Source organism: Oppia nitens, unplaced genomic scaffold, assembly GCF_028296485.1.
Source record: "Oppia nitens isolate AA-2021 unplaced genomic scaffold, nextdenovo-longstitch-racon4-pilon3 scaffold1_pilon_pilon_pilon, whole genome shotgun sequence".
NCBI lineage: Eukaryota > Metazoa > Arthropoda > Arachnida > Sarcoptiformes > Oppiidae > Oppia > Oppia nitens.
In genome coordinates this window covers 5,686,046-5,702,759 of record NW_026533199.1, presented here as the reverse complement: position 1 = coordinate 5,702,759, position 16,714 = coordinate 5,686,046, and the positions used below count along the sequence as shown (strand labels likewise).

Genomic DNA, 16,714 nt, shown 5'->3' with positions numbered 1-16,714 from the left:
CACAAAATAAACGCTCAATTATTTAAAAAAAATATTTCTGACAATTATTGTCTTAACAATGATTTTTTGTTTTAATAAAAATTTATATATTTTCAAAATATACAAATAATATTTATATTTCATGTATTATTTTTTAACTATTTAAATTTTGAATTAGGATTAATAATCATTAAGTAGTAATTTTAAAAGAAAAMCCAAATTATATTTTATTAATGATATATATATATATATATTTGTAAACTTTTTCAAAGTGATATTAACATAGATTTAAATTATAATTTACGATAATATTTATAAATTCATATGAAGTCCGTATGGGTAGTGATGACGAAAAATATATACTGTTGTCAGCCATTGGAAGTACTGATGCTTAGGGTTAAGGTTGCCATCAATTGGTTGGCCGTATGTGTGGATTGACTGTCGAGTCGACTCCAGTGTAGTTAGTGTTTGTCATTACTGTATGTTATGTATGTGTTTGTGTAATACTGTGTATTATATGACTGTTATGTGTGTATGTGTTGTGTATTAATATTTACCTCAAAAATAATGATCACTTGAATTGTCTAATACTTCACACTTAATACTAAACACTAAACATAAGATCGACTGTAATAACAATATTTGTTGTGATATTTTGTAGACAAACAGCAAACCAGTGATTAACAGATAATTACATAATATTATTGAAACCAATTGGATGTGACTATCAGTGATATGAACTAATTTCATACAAATTGACCACTGATTGTCATTATATATGATATGATATGATATATACCTATATATCATAGTATAATGTCTAATATCTTACGTTTTTTAGTGTTGTTTGTGGTGATCAACAACTTATATAAAAGTCCTCAAAAATATTTATTTATGTCTTAATGAAGAAGAGTTAGTGATGGCCAGTGCTAAGGCTGGTGTACATGTGGTCAAACTGAAGCCCATTTCAGTACCAATTAAACTACAAAATGGTACAAAATTTATGAAATGGGACGACGACTCGGGTGTGGGAACACCGGTCACACTACGGGTCGACAAAAAAGGTTTTTCTTGTACTGGACGGACCAATACAAGGAAACGGAGTTTCTTGAGATCTCGAGTATACGCGATACACGAACCGGAAGATTTGCAAAATTACCGCGAAATGAAGGAAAACTTAAGGATTCATTGATTCTGGGAAGTGCTGACGTACCTCTTGAGGACAAGACTGTCACTGTTGTCTATGGACCTGATCTCGTAAATGTCAATTTCATCAACTTTTGCTGTCACAGCAAAGAGATGGCTCATGAATATTGTGATGAATTGCTTAAAATGGCTAATAATATACTCGCAAATAATGCTTCCGTTCATACCTTCCTCGAGAAGGCCTACACTAAGATGCTTCTGATGACTGACAGAGAGGGCAAACTTCCCATCAAAAAGTGAGTCCAACTTTTTTGAAATATTTTGTATCAAATGATATATAAAAATTATATCATTAATAACATTACAAGTAATAGTTATTATATCATTATATATTATATATAGCCTATATATATATACAGTATATATACTGTTGTTTATATAGGAAACTGTGGTTTGTTTATGATTTAAATTAATTATAAAAATGAGTAAATTTGTTGAAATTATTTATATTYATTTAATTTAATAAATGTTATTCAAATGACTTTACTGTAATAGTCTTAGGATTAATGATAATCTTATAATTGATAACTTTATTATTGTATAAATGAAAAATTGTAAATTTAAAAATACTGTAAAATAAAATTATGCAGATTTATTATAATGAAATAAAATTTTGTGAATTATTTATTTTATAAGTGAAAAATCAATTTACCACAAATTTTTTCTTATTTAAATACCGATTATTAAAATATTTAATTATTTGTCATTATTTGATGAAAAACAGTATTTTTATTATTGATGTTTATATCTGTATTTATGAGCTAACAATTCTGTGCTATTATATTAATATATAAAATACTTTTACATCACTTGATAATAATTATTGTTGATTTAGTGCATAAACAATATATTTCCCACCAAACCATCACTACCGGCATCAGTGATATTATTATTATAGCCGTCAACTAAATAAGCGGGAATTGTGTTTAGTTCTCAAATAAATTATATTTATTTAAATATGATATTAATTATCTTAGATTTACATTGTGTTTCAAAATTAATAGTTTGTAATATATTTTTGAAACATATTTTATGTTAATTTAATGTTTCAACCAAAAAATTAAATACAGAATATTTATTATCATATTCTGATTTTTTATTAATATAATGAAATACTTTTTATACTTGTAATTAATAGAAAATTATTTTAATTTATAAGAGCTGTAAATACATTCAATTGTAAAATTATAGTAATAATTAATGTAATAAAATGATCTATTGTTCTAATAATTTATATTTAATTTGTAAAAAAATTTACTGTTATTGTATTACGACAATTGAAATTAATATTTAAAATTATTTAAATTATAATTACTTTGTGTACAAAAGATTAAAAGTATTTATTATTATTATTACTGTGTGTTCTCAGTATATATAAATTAGACATTATTTTATATTTTTCATAAATATTAAAAAATAAATATATTAATAAAAATAAATTATTATTCAATTTAAAGCGTTGCCAAAACATTTGCATCCGGAAAGACTGAAAAATTAATTTATCAATTTATGAAAGAGATTGGTCTTCCATACGATAAAGTATTTATTTTTAAATTTATATAAAATGTAAAACTAATTATCTAATTATATCAATCATTTTTTACGATTAAGAACGATGTGATTGAGCCGTCGGACTGGACTTTTGAAAAGTTTTATCAACTCTACCATAAGGTTTGTCCACGAAATGACATCGAAGAACTATTCAACGCTATGTATGTCCTAATAATTACCACAAAAAGCTATCCATTTATTATATTCACTTTTTCAGAACTCAGGGAAAATCAGAGTATATTGATTACAAACAATTGATTGAATTTTTAAATGAAGTAAATATTAAATATGAAATTTAAAAATTAATATAAATTATTAATAATTAATTGTTTTATTAACAGAAACAACGGGATCCGCGTCTCAATGAAATTCTTTATCCATTTTGTGACGACAAAAGAGCTAAAGAGATAATAAATACCTACGAAAGCAATGGAGAGATCGCCAAAATGGGTTGTATTTCACAGGAAGGACTTATCAGATATCTGATGTCAGATGAAAACGCACCGGTATTTCTGGACCGACTGGATATTTACATGGATATGGATTATCCGTTATCACATTATTATTGTAATTCTAGTCATAATACTTATTTGACGGGAAGACAATTTGGTGGCAAATCATCTGTTGAGATGTATGTCCTTTAAAATAAAATAAGTACTTAAATATTATATTTTAATTTTTTATAGGTATCGACAAGTGTTAATAGCCGGATGTAGATGTATTGGTAAGTTATTGAAAATATAATTTGTATTACATATATACAATATATATATATATATATATATATATTAATATACTATTATGATATCAGAATTGGATTGTTGGGATGGAAGGGTAGATGAAGAGCCCATTATAACTCATGGAAAAGCAATGTGTACTGACATCTTATTTAAGGTTTATATTTATAATATTGTTTATATATGTATGATAAACATGTTTTTAAAAAAACTATTAAATAATTATATTATTTCAAAGGATGTCATTTATGCTATCCGTGACTGTGCTTTCACAACATCCGAATATCCAGTGATCTTATCATTTGAAAATCATTGCAGGTTTTTTAAAATTGACAATTATTTATTAAAATTTAAAACCATATTTTATATATTTTAACAAAATGGTTAAATATATATATATATATATATTAATTAACATATAATAGTAAAAAACAGCAGTTCAAAATGGCCAAATATTGCGATGAAATCCTGGGTGATTTTCTATTAAAAGAGTCACTTAATAACTATTTACTCGAACCGGGAACTACTCTTCCCACTCCTAATGATTTAAAACGAAAAATATTAATTAAAAATAAAAGACTCAAACCTGAAGTTGAAAAACGTTAGTTAAATTTTTCTATTGTCTTCATAATTTTTACAATTTCATATTCAAATAGAGGAACTGGAGCTCTGGAAAAAAGGTCAGCTCCAGGCCGAAGATGACGACGAAGAAAATGAGGACGCAAACGCTGTTCCCAGTCTTGTGGTCGACACTTCCATTGATGAAAATGGTTGTGATTGTTGTATTTATTTTAGAAAAAATTAACATTTAATTAAAATTAGGTAAAAAAGTTGAAGACGTTGAACCGGAACAGATAGCAATGGCTAACTATCAATATACCGGTGCAACACTGCATATCCATCCATTCCTGTCCTCTTTAGTGAATTACGCCCAACCCATTAAGTTTCAAGGATTTGATGTCGCAGAAGAAAAAAATATTCAGTAAATTTTAATCGTTTATTTGATTGAAATCATTAATTAAAATAATCTCATCATTTATTGTTCAGTTTTCATATGTCATCATTTGCTGAGAACACGGCATTAGGTTATCTTAAATCACAGGCCATTGAATTTGTAAATTACAATAAAAGACAATTAAGTCGTATATATCCGAAAGGAACGAGAGCTGATTCAAGCAATTTTTTGCCGCAAATCTTCTGGAATGCCGGCTGTCAGATGGTTGCTCTCAATTTTCAGACATCGGATCTACCGATGCAATTGAATCAAGGAAAGTTTGAATATAACGGTGGATGTGGTTATCTTTTGAAACCAGATTTTATGCGAAGAAAAGATAGAGTTTTCGATCCATTTGCTGAATCACCTGTTGATGGGGTAATTGCAGCTCAATGTTCGGTTCGGGTGATATCCGGACAATTTTTGTCTGATAAAAAAGTTGGCACTTATGTTGAGGTCGATATGTATGGCTTACCGACTGATACCATTCGTAAAGAATTCCGGACGCGAATGGTTCCGGCAAACGGACTCAATCCTGTCTATAATGAAGAACCATTTATTTTTAGAAAAGTTGTTTTACCAGATTTAGCGGTCATTCGTATTGCAGTATACGATGAAAACGGAAAAATGTTGGGACAAAGGATACTACCATTGGATGGACTACAGGCTGGCTATAGACATATCTCACTGCGAACTGAAGGCAACTTTCCAATGTCTTTGCCGATGCTTTTTATTTGTATTGAACTGAAGATCTATGTACCCGACGGATTGGGTGATCTCATGGATGCTCTATCAGATCCACGGGCTTTCCTGTCGGCACAGGAGAAGAGAATCGCACAAATGAAGGCAATGGGTATTGAAGAGACTGATATACAAACACATAACGTAGCGCTTGTTAAACAACAACGAGAAGAAGAAGCAAAGAAAGAAGAATATAAGATTGAAGCCATTAATTTAGAATCACTTAAAAATGAAAAATTGTTTTTAAGAACAATTAGAAAACATCAAAAAGAATTTGATTCACTTAAGAAAAAACAACAAAAAGAGAAGAATAGCGTTCAGAAGTCTCAATGTGTTGCCATCGATAAGATGATGAAAATTACTAAAAGTGATGACATCGCCAATGATCCGAATGTCAAAGAATTGGTCGCACATCAGATGAAACAATGGAGTGAAATGGTTGAAAAACATCATAGAGAGGAATGGGATCTACTAAAGAGTCATATCTTACAACAGGGCGATGCTTTGCGCAAATTGTTAGATGTTAACCAAAGTATTCAAATAAAACAATTAGAAATGATTTTTGAAAAAGAAAACAAAGAGATGAAAGCAAAACAAGCAAAAGTATCGGTAGAAACAGCTAAAGAAGTTTCCAATGATAAGACATTAGGCAATAAAGCAGAACGAGAGAGACGTTTAAGAGAAAAAAATAGTAATAATACTAAAAAGTTTATCGACGAGAGAAAGACAGCAGCAATGAAACAAAATAAAGAAAAAGAAAAACTCAAAAAATTACACGAAAAACAAATACAAGACTTGGAGAGGGAAACGGAAAATGTATGGTTCACTTAAAAATTATATTTAACAACAATTGATAACAATTATCACAATTTATTTTTAAATTATAGGCTCTGGATATTTATAAAAATGCAGAAATTGAATATAAATTGGCCGCAAAAAAGGAGTGTTATATCTAATTGATTGCAAGTCATGATAAAAAAGATAAGTTAATTGATTGCTTATAAATTGCAAATACATTATTATAATTATAGTCATCAATCAGTCAATTGTTTTCTAATACATTGTATGATATATTCAATTAATTTAGAATAATTAACAAATACTCTGGTCGTCCAATTAATTTAATTTATAGTCCATATTATAAATTTAAGACAATTTGTCAAACAATTTACATTTATTGACTATCGATTCTAAGTTATATATTTATAGTATAATTACAACTAAATTTAATTGCAATTATTGAACATTAAAACTAATGTTTTTATAATTTACAAAATATTAAAATAATTAAATGTGTATTAATTAGTAAAATAGATTTAATTGTAAATATTATATAAATGATGAATGTTAGCTATTATTACCGTAAAATCGTGTATAATTTCACATATGGAATTCAAAAACTCGTATTTTTTACCACATTTGGTAATAATTAAGCACTAAATTATTATACAAAGTAAAAAAACTATTTTTTCCATATGGGAAAAAACTCGCATTATTTCCCATAACTTAGACATTTCCATATGGGAAATTAAACACAATTTAACGGTAAGTATTTAATATTATTATTAATTATAGTCTAATTCGGGTGTGAATTAATATTACAGTATTTACATAAAGCATTTTATTACTTATTAAACAATTAGGTAGATATTTGTTAATTCTTTGATTTAATTAATTAACATTTTAACTTGATCAATTTATTTCTAGTCATTTGTTAGTACTGTATTAAATAATACAACAGTCAATGTTAGATAATCTTATTTATTGATTTATCTTATAATACTGTAGTCAAACAATGCTTAAACAAAATTACTCAAAAGCGATGCCAAAATAGATGACCAAAATTAATATTATTGAATATAACTTTAATTAATGAGCTTTTAAATAATTAATAGAGATTAGTTATTAAATAAATAATTAATATAATATATTTGTTTTCTATTATTAACTTAAATGAACTTATTCAACTATAAATAAAATATGATGTTATTGTTATATAATTTAATAATTAACCGTAAAATTAAATAATTTAAGTGGTATTGCACTGAATTAGATTTTTAGCTATAGCTTCTATTCTAAACTTAAATTTTTAATTAATAATTGTTTTAATATTATGTTTTAATCGATATATAGACCATATTATATTAATTATTGTAATTTGTTTGTTAATTGCTTCCAAATACTTATATTAACGATGTATTGTTGCTGACAAATATCAAAACTGCACAAATGTTTATTAAAAAAGATAATCATTACAAATAATAAGTTGTTATGATATTAATAACATCTAAGAAGCTTATATTTAATCATAATTTTTGTGATTTTTAAATTTCAGATTTTTAAATACAAATATTTCTTTAACTAATATTAAAATATAATAAGAGTGTATAACATATTAACCAAACTATTACCAAATTGCTGCCAAACTTATCGATTTTAAAGTGCTTTTAAATTATATATTAATAGTTTGTTTAATAGTGTGTATTGCAATTGGTTAATTTGTGGTTGCTAATTTAGTAATTTTATCCACAATAAAATTAGACTAAATCATTATCTAGTATAAGAGGTTCAACTTTAAAAAACAATAATAAATAATATATCAATCATTTATTAATCGTAAAAGTTTGGTTACAATTAGGTAAAGATGGGTCCAAACAAAGTATTGATTAGATTTTTGAAATTCAGTTCTTATATCTTATAGTTTGATAGTTAACTAATAAATTAAAAAATATTATTAAGTGTTTTAATTATATTAAAGTGCTTCAATACTAACTTGCAATGTATTTATTGAAAACATTGTTTTTGGTATTTGGTCCAAATCTTTTAAATTAACTTAAATATAAAATCATATTTAATAGTCTAAAGTCTAATAAGCAAAATATCATTTAAAACTAATATTAAAATTTATATTAATTTCTAAATAATTTGATTTTAAAAACGCTTTAACTGATATAAATGTTTGATTATATTATACTAATTTAATTAATTTTTAAATAACTGTTTATAGTATAAAACTGGTAGTTATGACAAACAAATTAAGTACTGTATTATATTAATTTTGTTAATATTGTATATGATATGTTAATTTATATGAAAGTATATAATTATTTTTTATTGAATGATCATAAATTGTTTCATAATAAATAGGTAGCAATTATATACTTTCATATATACAGTTAATTAATTAATTATATTGTAAACTAAATTAATATTATCAAATTGTATGTATGTGGCATTTAAAATACTAAAATATCATTTTATGAAATTTTAAATTATTCTTACCGGTAGACAAATTATAAAATTGTTGTATATTTTATTTATCTAAAAAGTTATTGTAAGTTATTATAATTTATTTTATTTGTTTATTATATCTATTATTATATTTGAATTTGTAAAATTTACGAGATTTATTCAATGTTAAAATATTTTACACTTATTATAAAAATTTAATAATTAAAAACTTAACTATATATATCAATATAAGCACAAAATCATTTACAAACAAACAAAAAATTAATACAGTTTATTATACGATTGTTTCATCATATAATAAATAGTATAAAAGCAATCATATAATAAACTGTATTACCGGTAATTTTTTGTTTGTTTGTAAATGATTTTGTGTAAATGATTTTGTGCTTATATTCATATAATGTTATTTTTGTGCCAAAAAAATAATTTTACAAATAAAAGTTTAAATAAAAATGGTACTTTAACAAATAATTAATTATATTAATCMGGATGCAATTTGTTTGGATCGGTAAACTTAGCGGTAATTATATAAAAAATAGTAGGAACGGGAGCTAAGCATAACAGTGGTAAATGTATGGATAGATTTGTTAATTGTGTTAATGATATGATGCCATAAATATGGACAATCCAATGACAACTTATGATAACACAGTTCCTCTTCTGAAACAATGACTTAAATAACTTTGAAGGCCTTTGGTCTGCATTTTAAAGTAAGTTTTAGGACAACAAACCATATAATATCATTACAAGGACTCACCCAATTGGGAAGCCATATGAACGGCCACTGAGATTATTGAACCGATTATTATAATATATGGAAATGAATAATCTTAACAATAGAGACATTCAATTAATATCTGTGACATTAAACAAATGTTGTCTTCAAATACATACAAATTAATCCACAAAAGACAGCGTGAATGAAGGATAGGCCGGGAATCACATAAAGAGATAAATATATTGTTTTTGTCGTATTTGTATCATTGACTAAATCTTGAAGAAAATCACTTTTTATAATTAATTTCAACAAAAATGATATTAATTTTAAATAAAAAACACGAAATATAAGAAAAACTAAAGAAAATGCATAAAATATAAATATCATTGAATATAACGGATAAACTGCTTCTTGAGTACAATAAGTGATTGTTTTGTAATCCGGCGATGGATTGAATAAATAGGTGTAAAAATCAGATAAACGTTTTGGTCGACAGGTATTGATTACAAATGAACCGATCGGTTCGGTCACCAAAAGTGTGACCAATAATGAGATAATAACTTCAATTAAAACAAATAAATGTAAAAATAAGACATCAAAAGTCATTTGACATCTTTTAACACATTGTTCAGTCAAATACCACTCAATTATGACTAAAGCAAATGCCATAAAAGTTATGTATAACCACTCGTAAAACTCTGGTCTCTCAAGACATTCATAACACAGACCATTGTCCACACGATATCCGCGAAGACATGACTTTTTAAGAAAAATTATTTCTAATTACTATTAAATCAATCAAAAAAAAAATATTAATTTCAATATCACTTACACCGCAATCACTATAAGACGTGCCATTCATTTGTTGATATATAGTTCGTCCACAATATAGACCAACGCAGACATCAAAGTGATCATCCATTACAAGACATTTGGTGACAATTAGTCTCTTAAACACAAAAACAATATAAACACAGACTTAATGTATAAATGCATTGAATGAGAGTTAATGTGTTTAATGTGTGACACAAATGATGTGTCAATTGTGACAACACTTACTGTAAACACAGTCAACACATAACACGTGTTTTTGTTTACCATTTGATTGACTTCTTAGACAAAATTATTTGGACACACAATGGATGACAATTGTAATGTCATATGTGTTGGCAATTATGTTATCATCAGAAGAACTTACGAGAAGGAGTCGTGTCGTCTGTTTAAAGCAGAAATGGATAAGTAATGTCTTTAATGTAGTTTTATTATCAATCAATTCATCATTTCTTTTCAAAGACCTGTCTATTTAGGAAAACAGAAAATCTTTTTGAATTCAATCTTTGGTCAAAAGTTTGGTTCAACATTTGAGGTCAACAAAGACCGACACTTGGAGTTAGTGAATGTCCAGAAATTGCGTGAAAAATCGGCTGTTTTGCCGCTCGTGTCCTCAGAAACGGACGATAAAAAAGACAATCGATTTGTTTTAGACGACGGAAAGTCACAGAAATTGTCGAGAGATGACATCGAAGTACTCAAAAGCAATGCATCGAGTGATCAAATCATTGAAAATCTTGTGAAAAACTGCTCCACTTTCGAGCAAAAGACCAGTTTTGCACAACAAAAGTATTTGAAGAAAAAACAGAAAAAGTATTCAAATTTAATGACAATATTGAGACCAAACGTCAGATTATTAACAGAAATGTATTTTTCTCGCGGACCACAAAAGATCGAGTATTTATCTAATTATCTCAATATTTGTTTCAATTGTTTTATTATTAATTTTTATTACTTTTATTTATTTATTAGTTTTCTTCGAATCGATTCTCTGTCGCAAATGCTTTCCATATGTAATGTAATGTCGGGTCGAAAATATATAGTATTGGACACTAATTTGGGTATTTTGACGGCCGCTATCATTGAACGACTCGGATGTACCGGTTCTGTGGTTCAGATTTACACAGAAGTAGGTCCCGTCTCTACTTATAGACAGGCAGTGGATGCTCTTAATCTGCCCAATGATATCATTAATAATATGTTATTTGGACTTCAAATCAACGAAATTTATAATTTATCACAAAATTTAAATTATGAAATCTCTTGCAGTACTGATGTATCAAACAATATATTAAGTGAAACGACAAAAATGAGTTCAGAATCTGATATATCTGTATCAGAAAACAATAGAAATATGCGAAGAGCTGTCAGAAGAATTGAGGCACAAAAAGCTATCGAAATATTGAGACCTAAAGACATGGACGGACTCTTATATTTAAGCAAAACTTATGATCCGTTAAATATTTTGCTTATTTTGATTGACTTGTTGTCCGATTCGCGTCCGTTCGCTGTTTTCAGTGCTTATGTCGAGCCATTAGCTCATTGTTATTCAGCTCTTAAAAAGAAAGCCGTATTTTTGAAGATAACAGAGACGTGGCTCAGGAACTATCAGGTTTTGCCCGATAGGACACGTCCTCACATGACTATGAGTGCCAATAGTGGCTATTTGTTAACTGGTATTAAAGTGGATAATAATTCATAAAATTTAACGTAAAATGTTTAGCATTTTATTTTCCAATCAAACAAATAAAATTTATTCGTTAAAATAATTTTTTTTTCAAAGATTGTCTTACAAATTATAAATACCGGTCACACATATACATTAAATTTTACAAAAGAGGATTAGGATTGCATTAAATGTCAATTAAATTACGCAAATGTCTCTTATAGTATCGTATGTATTGCATAACTGATTGTCACCACATGTTGATCGCTGGTATTATATGGGTTTCCATAGGTTTTAAGAGTATATTATTTACAGAATAATAATTATATGGAAATATACTATACTTTTATTAAATATCACAATTACTACTAATTATTAGTTTAAAACAATTTGGACTTTGAGTCGATATTAACACTAGTAATGAGCTTCGGGTCACTAAATGTAAAATATATGAAATGATTAATTACAGTATTAAATACAATATTTTACTTTTAAAAAACTTTAAAAACATAACTTTGTTTATTATAAAACCTATAAATTTTACTAAATTTATTCAGTAATACAATGTATGTAAAGTTTATTTACAGTTAACGTTATTATTGTTGACATTTTAGCGCTATTTTATTATTTGATTGCATTTAGTATTATAACAATAAAATAGACTAATTTATAATGTAATTCAATGACAGCATTAATAATACTAAATACTTGTAATTAATAAACACATTGTTTTGTTGAAAATATTTGAAATAATCGGTGATATAATTGTAGATCAATTGGTTATATCAAGAGATTACAAGTTAGACAATGCAGTCGTCAACACGTGTTGGTCGCCGACGACCATTGATTGAGTGGTCGTTTGCCAATGAGTTGACATACAGTGACCCTAAAGCCGACAATCAGTTGATTCACTATCGATGTGTTGATCCTAACATCTTCAGCAACAGTCACTCGCGGTCTTTATTGAGTGAATCGATGTCTGTATTTAAGTCATTACAACGTTTATCGACCAAATGTGATGCSCTGTCTAAGAATGAACTAATCAAAGGTAGCCGAAGATATCGATCGGTAATTCACTCGTGTTTTTACAAATTAGTCAACAATTTGGACAAATCAGACACAAATGACAAGACATTAGCGTTAAGTCATATGTTGTCGCAGATGGAAATAGTGTGGAATTTATGTGAAATCTTATTCATTGACATTCAAAGCAATGGATATCTATTGAACCAATTGTTGGTTTGGAGTAAATGGCATTTTACCGAAAACAATGAAATGACCGCTCGTGTGACCTCTTGTGAAATGCCTAACATTGATCCCAACTATTGGGATGTTGTCATATCATTCCTGTTAAAAGGCGACACCGAAAATGCTATACTTTTATTAGACTTGCATTCAGATAAACAAAGACAAGAATTCACTGCTTTACGTGATTTGATCCAAAAAATGCCAATTATTTCAAATAATTACTTATTGCATGAGTTTTATCTTCGGTGGCAAACCTGGAAAGAAGATTGCGATCAAAAGCTCACGGATGGTATCTTTGATGGAAATATTAAACTTAAATTAATAGCTCGACTTCTTTATGGTTATGACGATGCCTTTAAACAAGTGTTACATTTGTTTGAGTCTTGGTATCACTTAATGGTGTCATATATGCTGTTAACTGATCCTTGTATTAAAGAGAAAAGTTTGGCTGACTATTGTCATATATGTATTGATTTATACACTTTTAAGCGACAGAACAATGTTGACAATAGTTTGGATTTACTGATTACAGCAGCTCTTAGTTATGATTTGATGCAAATGATTCAAGAGAGCACCTGTTGTTGGGACGACAACTGGTGGTTTGCCACCCATTTAGTCGATCTCTTATATAATGCAAATCAATTGCCGTTACATTCCGTTGAATATCCGACAAAATTCCGTGAATTCTTTGTCATTGAATACGCAAACTCTTTGATGTCATACAATAATCTTTGGACGTTTGGAATCGACTATTTGTCTCATTGTTTGGAAAACGGCTTACAATATATTGATATCAATCTTCAAAGGATTGCTATAACTGAAGAATCGAGTGCTCATAAAGTGATTCACTTCGCAAACAAATTGGGATTAGATTTCATAACAAAATCCGTTTGTAAAGTATTGTCCCGTAAATGGCTTTCCAGAAACAGATTGGGTTCGGCTTTATTTTGGGCCCTAAGAAGTGAAGATCCGGCGCTTACTAATCATATCGCAGATAAATTTCTCGACCATTACAACAAAACTAGAGAATTCCCCGATGAAGATGTCTTAAGTAATTCGGGAAAATTTATGGTAATCAGTGATCGCATGACATTCTTAGCAAAATATTATGAGTTTCATCAGTTCCTTAAAGACTCACAATTGGAAAGTGCGGCACAATTATTGATCACACTCTTAGTGTCAAATATAGCGCCAAAATTCTTCATTAGTAGATTACTATTGGATTCATTGCCATTATTGGAAACACAGGATATTGTCTTTAATTCAGAGCAAACTTCACAATTGTTGGCATCACTTGAAGATATGTTGAGTTTCGGTGAAAACTGTAAAGAAGATGACAGTAATATTCAACTTCTTCAACAACGACAAGATATTCTACGGCTAGCAATTGCCCGAAATCTGGCCCGAACTTTCATTTATGGACAATAACTACAGTTTAATTAATAGCTATTATTGCAAAACTGTTTTATCACTAATTAATTAATATTTGTATTAATTTAATGCTAATTAAAAATTAAACAAAAATTGATTAAAAAAAACATTTTGAAATCACGTGATATGAGTTTGTTTTCAAATAACTTATTGTATTATTGTTTAGCAGTTAATAGAGTTTGACTCCAATGTTGAGACATTCAAGTGAAGAGCTAAACAACAATTGAAACTAATATTTGTGACAATATTTTTGATGATATTTAGCACATTGTCTAAGACATCACTTTACTGTACATTACCTCTATTGTTGGCCACTGTATTGTACCGAACAATGGCCTGGAGATCACACGGCAGAAACAATGCAGAGATGATTATGAATCTGAAAAGTATTGTCAATAGGATTGTGTTATCAATGATTTCTTTGATTTACTGATTGTCATTGATATTACAGAGAATGGTATCATCAGAGATGGTAGAGTCGAGAGAGCCATGAGTAGTGTTGATCGGTCTAACTATTGTCCAATCAATCCATATATGGATTCACCACAAACTATTGGATACGCTGTCACTATCAGTGCTCCTCATATGGTATTAATTTTAATGATTTGTTGTTTGCTATCAATTATTAACAAATGTCTTAACCATTGCAAAGCACGCTCACGCTCTTCAATGTCTTAAAGATAATTTGGTCGAAGGTATCTAATTATCAATATTGATATCAATATCATTGTAATTATCACATATTATAATAAGTTTTAATTATTAACTCTTTAGGGGCCAAAGCATTGGATGTCGGCTCGGGTTCGGGATATTTGACGGCTTGTATGGCATTAATGGTTAGAAATTAATGAGTATTAAAAATGTTTGAAAAAATTATTTAATTTATTTGAAAGGTTGGTCCAAGTGGTAAAGCCATTGGTATTGACCACATCCAAGAATTAGTAAATTTATCGATTGATAATATAAAGAAAGATCAGCCAAACCTTATTGAGTCCGGAAGAGCCAAATTGATTGGTTTGTCATTTTTTAATTTGTTTTCTATTATTTAGTTTATTAAAGTTATCGTACAATTGTTTACCCAAAAGCTGGCGATGGAAGGCTTGGGTATCCATCTGAAGCACCTTATGATGCCATACATGTCGGTACGTTTTATTCAAATATTTAAATCATTTGATTATCTCTATTGACACATGTATTAAATGTTGTGATTTAGGTGCCGCTGCTCCTGTTCTTCCACAAGCTGTATATTATTTTTAAGATTTTTTATATTAAATTGAATTATTAATTTAATTTATATTAAATAACTAGTTAGTGGATCAATTAAAACCTGGAGGTCGACTCATTATTCCAGTTGGTAGAGAAGGTTATAATCAGATGTTGGAGCAAATTGACAAACTGTCCGACGGTTCAATCAAACGCGAAACACTTATGGGTGTTATATATGTACCCTTGACTGATAAAAATTCTCAATGGCCCGGGAGGTGAACTCATTTATTATTATTAATTTTAATTAATCATTTATTGATACAGTATATTTATATATCTTTAGTGATGACTTATAATTTTTCAATTTTATTATATATATATTAATAAAAAAATTAATGTAAATAATTTTTTAAAGAAAAAAAACTTTATTGTAAATATAATTAAATTTTAGGGATGATTTGTAAATGAAAACTTTCATCAATACAGGAATTGCTTTGAGTGCCTCTAATCTACATATGTTTCTACCGGTACGTAATCTAAGGTTTTAACGTATGTTTCTTAACAATTAATATTTTATGATTAATTTAAATTTATTAAGATAAAAATGTTTATAATTATTATTGTATTTAATATTTATATTGTTCAATTTTTTCTAATGACTTTAATTATAAGGTCAAATAACGGTCTCTATGAGTATTAGTTACAATTGAAATTTTATTAAATTAATTATAAAAATTTAATTGTTGAGAAACATAAGTTTATAAGTTAATAGATAAACTACTTGTATAAGTAACTAATAATTTTTGAATTGTATATATCGTAATACAATATACGGTAACTGAAGTTTATGTTGGTTTTAAATTAATGTCATTATTTATCAATTAACAAATTATTATTCATTCAACTATCACTCAAATTCATTTATCAATTAACATTGTTATACTTAGTTTAAATTACTTCTGATTTTTTATATATTATATGTTTTTTAATTGTCTAATATTCAAATTGTCAAAATATATAAAATAATATATCCTATATCAGTAACTGTCTAATACACTAAAATGACAAAAAGACTAATAATAATTCAAAAATATGTTAGATTTGCTTATTTTTAAAATAGTTAAAAATAATTTTTATAACTCATTTTAACTTTA

The 16,714-nt window shown here is 27.5% G+C and overlaps 5 protein-coding genes across 6 annotated transcripts; 4 read left to right on the top strand and 1 right to left on the bottom strand.

Moving 5' to 3' along the window:
* Positions 1–309: 309 nt before the first annotated feature.
* Positions 310–6,267, top strand: LOC128952291 (1-phosphatidylinositol 4,5-bisphosphate phosphodiesterase-like). The gene is given in 14 exon segments (XM_054297655.1): positions 310–1,046; positions 1,049–1,421; positions 2,643–2,724; positions 2,797–2,897; positions 2,954–3,011; positions 3,078–3,367; positions 3,423–3,460; positions 3,548–3,630; positions 3,712–3,791; positions 3,899–4,074; positions 4,130–4,243; positions 4,296–4,455; positions 4,521–6,024; positions 6,096–6,267. Coding segments are annotated over 14 exon segments (3,276 nt in total). The 5' UTR covers positions 310–898; the 3' UTR covers positions 6,165–6,267.
* A 2,609-nt stretch (positions 6,268–8,876) lies between these two features.
* Positions 8,877–10,100, bottom strand: LOC128952293 (JNK1/MAPK8-associated membrane protein-like). Its single transcript, XM_054297657.1, has 4 exons — positions 10,011–10,100; positions 9,355–9,937; positions 9,218–9,289; positions 8,877–9,158 (listed from the first exon to the last, which is right to left on the bottom strand). Exons 1-4 carry the CDS (start codon positions 10,098–10,100, stop codon positions 8,941–8,943), a joined length of 963 nt encoding a protein of 320 aa, XP_054153632.1. The 3' UTR covers positions 8,877–8,940.
* A 209-nt stretch (positions 10,101–10,309) lies between these two features.
* LOC128952292 (tRNA (adenine(58)-N(1))-methyltransferase non-catalytic subunit TRM6-like) lies at positions 10,310–11,711 on the top strand. The gene is made up of 3 exons (XM_054297656.1): positions 10,310–10,417; positions 10,472–10,906; positions 10,982–11,711. Exons 1-3 carry the CDS (start codon positions 10,317–10,319, stop codon positions 11,709–11,711), a joined length of 1,266 nt encoding a protein of 421 aa, XP_054153631.1. The 5' UTR covers positions 10,310–10,316.
* A 512-nt stretch (positions 11,712–12,223) lies between these two features.
* On the top strand, positions 12,224–14,379 carry LOC128951842 (nuclear pore complex protein Nup85-like). 2 transcript variants are annotated; one of them, XM_054297125.1, is made up of 2 exons: positions 12,224–12,241; positions 12,447–14,379. In XM_054297125.1, exon 2 carries the CDS (start codon positions 12,483–12,485, stop codon positions 14,349–14,351), a length of 1,869 nt encoding a protein of 622 aa, XP_054153100.1. In that variant the 5' UTR covers positions 12,224–12,241; positions 12,447–12,482; the 3' UTR covers positions 14,352–14,379. The 2 variants fall into 2 exon arrangements, with proteins under 2 accessions (XP_054153100.1, XP_054153099.1); XM_054297124.1 differs by lacking the exon at positions 12,224–12,241 and adding an exon at positions 12,347–12,385.
* A 121-nt stretch (positions 14,380–14,500) lies between these two features.
* On the top strand, positions 14,501–15,839 carry LOC128951276 (protein-L-isoaspartate(D-aspartate) O-methyltransferase-like). The gene is made up of 8 exons (XM_054296526.1): positions 14,501–14,740; positions 14,806–14,942; positions 15,007–15,049; positions 15,129–15,190; positions 15,248–15,368; positions 15,440–15,496; positions 15,568–15,596; positions 15,663–15,839. The coding sequence occupies exons 1-8, from the start codon at positions 14,608–14,610 to the stop codon at positions 15,837–15,839; spliced, it is 759 nt and encodes a 252-aa protein (XP_054152501.1). The 5' UTR covers positions 14,501–14,607.
* The last annotated feature ends 875 nt before the right edge of the window (positions 15,840–16,714 follow it).

Bases quoted from the DNA above. Each gene is read 5' to 3' on its own strand.
- LOC128952292 (XM_054297656.1), top strand. From the start codon at position 10,317: ATGGATGACAATTGTAATGTCATATGTGTTGGCAATTATGTTATCATC. The intron at 10,418-10,471 runs GTAATGTCTTTA...TTCTTTTCAAAG, and splicing joins TTTAAAGCAGAAATGGATAA to ACCTGTCTATTTAGGAAAAC. The intron at 10,907-10,981 runs GTATTTATCTAA...TTTATTTATTAG, and splicing joins CGCGGACCACAAAAGATCGA to TTTTCTTCGAATCGATTCTC.
- LOC128951276 (XM_054296526.1), top strand. From the start codon at position 14,608: ATGATATTTAGCACATTGTCTAAGACATCACTTTACTGTACATTACCT. The intron at 15,191-15,247 runs GTTAGAAATTAA...TTTATTTGAAAG, and splicing joins CGGCTTGTATGGCATTAATG to GTTGGTCCAAGTGGTAAAGC. The intron at 15,369-15,439 runs GTTTGTCATTTT...TTTACCCAAAAG, and splicing joins CGGAAGAGCCAAATTGATTG to CTGGCGATGGAAGGCTTGGG.